The 10450-nt window shown below is 36.9% G+C and overlaps 1 protein-coding gene across 1 annotated transcript; it reads right to left on the bottom strand.

Annotated features, from left to right (window-relative positions):
* Positions 1-229: 229 nt before the first annotated feature.
* LOC104595169 (uncharacterized) lies at positions 230-8773 on the bottom strand. The gene is made up of 7 exons (XM_010255780.2): positions 8110-8773; positions 5737-6068; positions 3174-3513; positions 1313-1461; positions 1112-1205; positions 754-825; positions 230-650 (listed from the first exon to the last, which is right to left on the bottom strand). Exons 1-7 carry the CDS (start codon positions 8650-8652, stop codon positions 606-608), a joined length of 1575 nt encoding a protein of 524 aa, XP_010254082.1. The 5' UTR covers positions 8653-8773; the 3' UTR covers positions 230-605.
* Positions 8774-10450: the final 1677 nt, after the last annotated feature.

The following is a 10450-nucleotide window of genomic DNA, read 5'->3' as shown; positions in this document are numbered from 1 at the left end:
AGGACTTGGTGGGCATAATTAAATAAATGAGGGGAATTGATGAATTCTCCCAACTATTCTCATAGGAACTTGAAATCATAGCTTTTCTGTAATTCTTCCCTTTGTTTAATTTCAAAATCAGGGCAAACCCAAACTCGATGTAGTTGAAACTAAATTCAATTTTGTAATACATGAACAGATGAAGAGAAAATTCACTTTTGCGTTGAAACTTGAAAGCAACAGATTATAAGTTAAAAGGGCTGCAACATGATTGGCTTTGTTTTACTGATTTGGCAGTTGCTTTTGATTTGGAAAACAAAATCATACACATAGGCGAATAAGCCCCCAAATGGTTGGTTAAAGAATTTCAATGGAAGAAAAGAATTTGGTGACGAATCTGAGAAAATTAACAGCTCTTAAGCAAATAAAGAACAAGCACGACTGAAGATTCTAAGCCCGCCTAAGTACACCGAGTCACCGACTCAAAGCTGAAATGAGAGCAGAATGGTAAAACCAGAAGGAAATCTCTTCTCAGCTCACAAGAAACCCAATGGGGTTGAAATGGAAAGTGGTCCTCCGTTGGAGCTGATGGGTAAGTAGTAAATCCCCATAGAAACTGGAAAGCCTCACTCCAGTTTTATTCTGTCCATGTCATTGATTGTTTCTTCAAGCTGCATTTTAATCATGAAAGACAACGCAGCATAATAGTATCTCAAAGAAAGTTTCCTGAGGAGAGTAATAACAACGAACAAAAAAGCAATAACAGAAGCATACCTTAACAATCTGACGCATGAAGTAATCACCATACTGCTTTGCTGATTTGGACTCGATAACATGTATCACGTCCTGCATTGATAGAAATCATGAAAAAGACAAGCCTCACTCAAAATGAATTTAATTACTTAATGTGTTAGTCCAATGAAATCAAGTAAATCATGCATGGACAGATTAAAATTTTGCACTTCCAATGTTTCTTTGCCTGGCACAATTTTGTCAACTAAATACAGGCTTCCCACTTTTGATCAAGGTTTTTCCTTTATCAGTTTATCTTGTAGTCATGATAACAGGAAGGAAACAAGTAATTACATGAACTGAACAGCAAAATTGAATTTTTGTGACTAAGCATACATACATTGTTAATGTAGAAGTCCACATCAACATTACAAATTATCCTTCCATCACTGTCAACAGTGTGCGTCTTGTGCTTGTAAGTCATTAATATTGTCCTACAGTTCCAGGAAAACCTCAAAATGCGACTCAGATCATGGCAACAGTCAAAATAACAAAACAAGAGTTAAAAGCAGTATTTTCTTCCACATCATTCGATACCAACCTCAGAGTGGATTCATCTACTTCCAAATAAGTTGCAAGCTTCCCAATTGAGATGGTAGAGTGCAACTTCAAAAAGGACTGCACACCTGATAATAGTTGTTGTTGCTTCACTTCATAAAGGAACAGCTTTAATTGAAGTCTATAAGCATCCTGCAATACAGAAGAATACCATCTATAGCAGATACCAAAATATTGAAAATATCCTATTAGATACAATAGATTAAGCATAGACAAGATCCAGAGAAAAGAAATGGATACAACAGATTATATCTCAATGCTCAAGAGTAAACCTTTACCTATTAGCCTATCCTAACACAGGTGATGAAATTATTAGGTTAAATAACAAGGTAACTAACCACCAAGAAAAGAACTAAGCTGAACTTGTATTATTTATGTTTATAGTAAATGCTGAGAAGGAAAATTCCCATAGTTATTTCATTGAAGGCAAAAGTAACAAATCATGTTGAATACTTCAACTTTTAGTGTAAACTCTGTATCCTATACCTTGTCCACTCATGACCTTGATGTATCTGAGTAAATAATCCTTAACTAGCCCGTAAGTGGAGCAACTTTTAGTGTAAACTCTGTATCCTATACCTTGTCCACTCACGTCCTTGCTGTATCTGAGTAAATAATCCTTAACTAGCTCGTAAGTGGAGCAACTTCATAAACTAAAAATCAATGAATAGGCTAAAATCTCGAGTCACTTGGGAAAAAAAATGTCATTTTATTTTTATGAGATTAAAACTGTTGGAACCACATTGATTAATGGGAACCACACACAACCACTCCTGGATGGAAGCTAAATAAAAGAAATTGTTAACAATCATGGATCACTTATCACCTACATGAAAAAGAGACATTGCAGAAACAAGTCCACTAGTACATTAGAAGCAACGAAAATATCTAAATCTCCTTAAATCTCTAGATTCAAGAGCACTTTAATCATTTGTTCAATTTAAAATTAGGGTCAATATTTACAAATTTCTATGCACTTTCAGGAGATTGTTTCAAGTCAAATATTTAGTAGCAAAAAAAGCTAGTTTTATGGCCTATATGATAAGATTTAAGAAGACCATCTACAGCACCAGTAAGAATGAGAGATCGGTTGCAAGTTGAAGAATCTAGAAAAAATAGAGGATTGCCAAAAAAGGACATTGGTCAAAGTAACAAAAATGATTTTAGAGCCCATAATTAGCAATTGATGTGATACTAAATAGTAAATAGAGCGGAATGGAAGAACCAAATTAATGCAGCTAACCCCATATAGTTGGGACGAACTTTTTTTAGCTGAATTGAATTTTCTTAGTATTAAGATTCAGCTCAACACAAGTCAACTTGATCCAGCCTTAAGCCTAACTGTCTGGTGTCAGCTAGTCAGCTACAGAAATCCTGTCCCTACATTGTGCTCTACCAGAGCCACATTTTATATTAAACATTAAGTCCTTAGATCATTTCTTACCACTCCAGCCCTTCTGGTTGCACCAAGTCACTTCTTACGGGTGCAACCATCTGACCCAGGCAGCACACATCTTTTGAAAATATTTCTTGATTCACCAGCACTGTCCAAGCATTTGACTCCAAGATTATAATAAGGCACTTGTGATTTTTGTTACCTGGGTGGGTACTTAGTCACCTAGACAGAGACTGATAGATGCCTTTTTGCTATAAGTCAAGATGTACAAGGCTTCAAGCTAGGTGCCCAACCAAGAGAGCCTTGGTGACAGCTTGACGACTATGCATGAAATTAAAACTGTGATTTTATGTAACAACAACAAAGAAGTAGGTAACTGCCAATAAATAATAAAATCAGTGGGCTCCTACAGTCCCAAGTGTTTTTAAGCTAGTATAGAAGGTAGTACCTGATTATAATTTACAAGAGGTTCCTCAAAAATAGGAGCAGATGGGGTTATGAACTTTGGACATGCATATGAGAAAAGTTCATCATAGAGAGCATATGCCTCATCATCATACCTCTGCATTCTCAGCATTTTCTCACCATACTTCTCCCTTAATTGATTGTTTACATTTTCCTCAACAAGCTTCACTTGGGGGCAGAGAGAAAGACAGATTGCTAGCAAGGCATACATCTGCTCATTCTTCTTCAATATCTGCTCATACTGAGGAGATTTCTGATGATATTGCTTGGTCTTATAAATATACAGGAGAATCTTGTTGAAATCACGAATTGCCTCCACGTACCTGTGAAATACTAACAAATAAGTTGGTGCCAGATCAACAAGACAAGAGTAACAATGACAAAATATTCAATGGATACAAGGATTCTTGAAAGACTTGAGATAGAGTATTTGAAATACAAGGCACCTCCCTAGTAACCAAAACAAAACATCCCTTCCTTTCTGATAATTAACAAATATAGAGAGAGAAAAGAAGAAGTAAAAGATAGCAGATTGTGGGGTTGGTTTCATTCATGCACATCAGGGTCAAAAGGGAGTGTTTTTTGTGCTCCTTGCCCAAGTGGAAAGGTTCTTGTGGTTATTTTCATTAATGCACACAAAAAACTTTTTTTTGCCTCCTCTTTTTTCTTTTTCTATATATTAGGGCTGAAGGCCAAAAGGAATACCATGTTGACTGAAAGTAGAAAATCTCAATCTATGGGGATGGGATGGGTGGGGGTGGGGCAATTTTTATTGTTGGTTCAATATTCATAAGAGCATTTTTCTGATCCTTAGTGCGGTAGTGCCATGGTAAAATCTCAGGTCGACAAGCATGAGTATGCAGGAATGAATACAAGAGCAGCCATTTCGTGCAAAAGAACACTTGAGATTAGTTCTGTATCCCCTCTTTGTGCACATGCGCAAGGGCCTTCTAGCACCCAAGGCACAAGGCAACACTCACACCTGGATGAAGCAAGGTACAAATTTTTTAAAGAAAAATAAAAAATAAATAAAAACATCAATACATAAAAGCTATGGAAACCTCAATTTTGAAAGAAACAAAATGTTTTGAAAAGCTTATTAGGCCATAGATAAAAAAAGCTTATTAGAAAGTGAAAGTGAAAGCAAATAAATGTAGATTGTACCTAAGTGCTTCAAGCTCTCAACAATTCAAGCATGTGTAATTTCAAGCATGTTTGCCTATCTCCTAGTTGCATCACTTAGTGTGATGTTAGACATCTTGCATTCCTAATCAAAGGAGGACGGATCCTTTACATTGATATCTCTTTAAGGCCCCATGACACAAGTCCAAAGTCTAAACAAACCCATGTAGGGAGTTCGGAGGCATTGGCACCAACCTGAATTTTTTGCTCATATATACAAATTGGATCAGCTTTATGATTTTGGTTGCAATTCATTCTACTTTAGGGTTGGGGACTAGATATCAGATGTATTGTTAATTTTTCCTTAGTAAAAATTTCACTAAGACCCTATTCACAGCAACTAGGGTCCAAAGGTCTTTGTTTTATGTTTTTTTAAGAGTTAATAGACCAGTTTTAGTGCATAGGTATCAATAAAAGATAATCTAGAAGTTATTAGACCATTATAAAGGTTTAAAACACATATGAATGTATAAAAGAGAAACCAAAAGGTCAAACTTATAAAAAGACATATGCGTGGGCCAAGGTGCAAGGTACACTAGGCAAGCACCTTTTGAAAGGGGTGGTTGCTGTGTTGAAACAAGGGCACCTCACATGTGCACCTAGTCACACCCTTTGAAACATTGCCAAGACCCCAAATAGCTGGGACCAGCATTATTAATGCCATTGCTTATTGTTGGCATCTTCAATTAAATATATGCTCCCACACCAAGACCATTAATCTTCTTACTGCCAGCTCTTGCTGCAAGAACTCCATCTCATCATCACTTCAACACCACTTAATTTTCAGAAAATATATACTTTCTTACTTGATCCTGTTTACGATAAGAAATCATTTCCCATTGCACTAACTATTTCTATAGACAACTATAATTGGCTTCTTTCTAATTCTTAATGTAATGTAAAGGAGATTCATAGTAGTTAACCACCATTTCATCAATCATTTTCTTCTTTTATGTAGTAAGCCATAAAGCAACATAATTGAGGTTCAAAGTGAGAATACTTGGACAGTTCTCATGTTATTGACTCTTTAGATTCTTTGTTATGAGAAACCACCATAACAAAGAGAACAAATGCATTTTGCTTTAGGATATCATAACAAAAGGAGGAACTAGGGCAGTTTTCATGTTATTGAGTTTTTAGATTAACAGCATAACAATCAGGTATTTACACCATAACAAAGTGTTAAAACTTGGATAGTTCTCATGTTATTGAATCTTTAGAGTCACATTTGGATAATCGTTTGACTAAAATAAGAATGCAAAAAAAAGGAAGGGACACTGGAAGTATGCCAGTATACCCATGTAGCCAACCCAACTAAAGAACAAGAAATGCATAAAGAAAGCATGCCTGAGAAGGCAACTTACCTTCTCAACATAAGGTTTGCAAACCCATAGTGATATATAGTAATAATGTGGCTTCCAATAACACTGGTATAAACACCTGATTGACTGATGTCAATGGGAAGCAAACACTTCAAACCAGTATGATAATCACCGAGAAGACAATGAACTCGCAGCAATCCCACCATGCTGAAATAACCAAGCACCTTCAAAACATTACTCCCACCACTGTAATCATACCCATCAGTTGCAGTGAACTGCTCTAGACCCTCTTTCTCTTGCTCCAAGATCTGGATGATCATGGACTTTTCCACAAGTGCTTGCAGGTAATTGAGCACACCAAACACATTCCATGCCTGTAACAAACAGCCAATTATTAAAGTCCCTATAACAGTTGATATTTCAGAAATGGATCCTATTTGTTAATGTAACTGGAAGAGTAGAAAATATTAAGCATATAAAGTAGACTTTCAAGCATCCACTCATGGACATTTGCAGAAACTGAGCTGCACATGCCACAGAGATGAGCCACGATAAGAAGATGCTGGGATCTCCAATATAACCACAAAAGCAGCATAAACAATCCAAAAGAAAACCACCAAGAGATTAAAATCACCATGGTCATACATAAACAGGTCAAGAAGTATATTCCTTTTTCTCTTTTTTTTGCTGAGAAAAATAAATATTCCTATGGGTGTTCAGTTTGGAAAGGAATTGAAAAGGTCTACAACTTGTTTGCAAAAGGTGTGAAGTTGAAAATAGGAAATGGGGAGAGGGTCAAATTTTGGAAGGATGTTTGGAGTTTGGTATGGGGATAGATCCTTGTCCGAGAGCTTCCCTGCTTTGTCTGAAGTGACAGTGGACAAAGAAGTCAAGGTTGCTGAAAGCTTGCAAATTCAAGATGGTAACTTGGTCTGGACCCCACAGTTCAGGAGGAACCTAAACGATTGGGAAGTGGATGAATGGATGGAACTACTTCGGTTGTTATATAGTACACAGGTGGAGTTTGCCAGGTCTGACAGAAGAATCTGAAAGTGGGAGAAGGCTGGAAGATTCACAGTTAAACCCTTTTATAAGAGGTGCAAGAAAGCAAGAATGCTTTGGAGCTGTATCCCGTTTGCAATTTGTTGGAATATTTGGAGAGAGAAATAAAAGGGTTTTTGAAGAAATATACTGGAATTTGGACAAGATTGTGACAGCTGTTAGCAACTTGGTTGCAGATTGGGTTCTTGCTACGGAGGATTTGGGGGATAATTTGGGATTCCATCTTTTTTAACTTGGATAGCTATTTGTAATTCTGTAATTCAGCTCCCTAGCAGATTTCTTTTATTTTTGCTTCCATATGATTTGCAGGTAATGCCTCATCACCTGTTGGATGTTATCACTCCTTTTTCTTTTAATGAATTTTTATTTTATCTTAAAAAATCCTTTTATAAGGCCTCGGTCAATGCAGAAGGACATTCAGTCCCAGCTCATATCATCTAGTGTAAAAAATGAGCCTTCAAAAATATCTTTCTTTGTTTGGACAGCTTATCTCAATAGAATACTTACAAGGGACAACCTTACCCAAAAAGGTGCTATACTGGATTCAGCTAGTTGTGTTCTATGTGGACGGCTGGAAACAGTGGATCACCTTTTACTGCACTGCAGCTTCTCCTTTGGGATTTGGAACAGAATTTCAAATTTGTTTGAAGTACAAAGTTGCTGCCCGGGATCAGTAGAGGACTTTGTAAAGGGTTGTAGGGTGGAAGGGCTGAGTGAAAGAGGAAAAATAATCTGGAATATAACCCCAGCAGTGGTTTTCTGGTGCCATTGGCAAGAAAGAAATGCACGAGTCTTCAAGAGCAACATAAGTTCTCCTGATTCCATTTTTCAGAAATTTGTGGGAAAGATGTTCTCTTGGTTTGCTGGTCACAGGTTGCTTAAGGGTGTAGGTTTTGAATCCGTTTTTGTACAGGATAATCTTTTTGTAAAGTAGGGTGGGGATCAAGGTTAGAGGGAACACCGGAACAGTTTTTCTTGTTTCCTGAGCACATCATCTTGCTGTACATTTTTTTGTTCATACTAATACAATGATACTTTACCTTTACTCAAAAAACAAATAAATAAATAAATAAGTAATCCTTCTAATTACAAAAAATCTTCAAAAGAATTGCAAAAAAAAAAAAAAATCCCAAACTAAAATTCATCTACAACTGACCCACCAAACCCAGTGCAATTTCATAAATAATATTTCCACACTAAAGGAAATAACAAACCGTAAAGAATTATCAAAATTATCAGCAATGCAGCCAACAATGAGAGGAAATTTACGGAAACACACTCAATCCTATATATATATATATATAAAACAAATTTTTTCTATTCTAAGTTAGTCCAATTAAGTAAGACTAGCACCTGATCGTACTGTCTGAGAAGAGCAATCTCCTGCTCGGTCTTGCTCTTCATCTTTGCCCGGTACTGACAAAACGACTGGAACTGATAAACGAACTCATCAATCATATCCCACAGCCATTGATTCGGCAACTGCATATTCACCACGCCATGTAACACCACCTGAAACAAGCTACAGTAATTGTCCCACGAATCAATCCTCTGCTTCGGCGTCGGTGTCAATCTCGCGTAGAGATGCCGAAACCACATCTCCTGATACAGCAAACAGAAGACATGGTCGTTATCTACGTACGGTGCCACTGCATCGACAGATGGCCAGGGACTGTCCTTGAACATCCGGTCGCTGAGCTTCTGGAATGAACCCTCGTACATCTGATGAATCTCGTAGACGTTCTTCTCTCTAATGTGCCTGTACAGGTGAACAACGAAGGTCTTAACAGAGTCGGGGACGAAGTTCGGGTCGTAGCCTAGGTCCTGATGCAGCCTGTGACCTCCGCCCATGTCTTCGTACCCGTCTCCGTCATCGTAATCGTAGGAGTTCACCATGACTGTTCCTCTAGTTTTGAGCTTTTGGGTTCTGCACAGTGTCCGAACCGGAGGAGAATATCAGGGCTTTTGTCCAGAAACTAAAACATCCGGTGAGGATGAGAATTTTTCTTTACCGGTTTGCCCTAAAACAGAAGCGCGGCAATTTCACCAACTAGGATGGTAGGCCCCACCAGCACCAAGAAAGGCTTAGTGCCATATGATTGTCAACCATCTGAAGAGGAGAGGATAGATCGTACGGTTAGGAATCATCTGCTAAGATCAGAGTATACTGGAGTACTGGATCGTCATGAACACGAGCTATCACTTTTGCAGGCATAATTTTCTCATCATAGAATCCAGCCGCACATTTGGAGCATCTTCAATTTAACGTAGATATGCGAGAGATATTCCTACTGGTGCCCGTTTGGCGTTAATAGTAGTTGGGACCCGTGCGACGCAAGGGTTTTGTCGTATGTAATCGTATAGACTTGTTCAGACTTCAGAAGCCAAGGTAAAAGCCCATTCAAAAATGACTATATAAAATTATATACATAAATTCTAATCAAATTCAAGTCCAATTAACCCAATTCAATAGGAGCCCAGCCTAACTCGAGTTGTGCTGGAGTCCATTAAGATTGGATTAAGCCCATAACCTCTAGTTGATTAGAATTTAATGGGCTTACCTCAATTCTAGAATTGAGGCTTGGATAATTGGACCTGAATTTAACCTCAAGTTGAATTTAATGGGCCAGCTCAAGTTAAGACCATAATGGGTTTAGGCTTGGGCCAACTCGAGTTGGGTTTAGACTTCGATAGGTTGGATTAAGCCCATATTAAGATTGGATTGATAAATTTGGATTTAACCTCAAGTTGGCCCAAGCCTAAACCCGAGGGTTGCACCTTTAGGATTGGGCCTACGTTGACCTACAACCAAACCCAACTTATCCAAGTTGCACCCCTAGTCTTTTATTAGGTTTATAAATGGGTCAATCAATATAAAGTAATTAAATTTATAAGAACTTAACGTTAAGTAAATTATTAGGTTAGTAAAATTTATTTTGGTTAATTAATTTTAATTAAGCTAATTTAATTTAATGAAACTTAGTTTTTGATAATTTAATTATGTGATAATATAGATTTGTAATAATTTAGTTAACTAATCAATTAAATAATAATAAAGTTACTTAAATTTCATTATCAAACAATTATATTATTTGATTTTTAAAGCCAATTAATTAATTAGGTAATAATTTGCTTTAAGTTTTGTCGCTAAAATATAATAATTTGGTTTAAGATGATAAGCTAACTTGACACATTACACATGTAACCTTACATTGGCTTCATTTAGTGCATCTTTCCGTGTGGACTATCACCTACTTAGAAACCTGATAACTTGCGTTTTGGTATTTTCCTGTTTGATTGGAAAAAGATTTAGCCACCAAAAGATGATACCTCAAAAAGACACACAAAACCCATTTTGGACTATTTTTAGAAAGTTCCAAATAGAATTTTTTGACTTTTTTTCATCATGTCTTCGTACAAGAAGACGCACCTTAATCAAACAATCTTCATGCTGTTAACATCTTAATACAAAAGCTCACATCATCTTATAATTATCAGGTCTTTTAGGTAGCTCAATTCATATATTTTATTGACAGTATAAGATAATATGAAAATTGACTCGTTTATAACCTTGCCTTCCACCCAGCCCATAAAAAAAAAACGTAGGGTTGGGAGACCCGATCCAAAACTTCCTAGCCCAAGTTGGAGTTGTCGTTGCTCGACACATCAACAATTAATTGTAACATATAGACCT

The sequence above is a fragment of the Nelumbo nucifera genome, chromosome 2, assembly GCF_055504915.1.
Source record: "Nelumbo nucifera cultivar China Antique chromosome 2, China Antique-T2T, whole genome shotgun sequence".
Classification (NCBI taxonomy): Eukaryota; Viridiplantae; Streptophyta; class Magnoliopsida; order Proteales; family Nelumbonaceae; genus Nelumbo; species Nelumbo nucifera.
The sequence above is the reverse complement of the archived record's forward strand: the minus strand, read 5'-3'. Positions and strand labels throughout refer to the sequence as shown.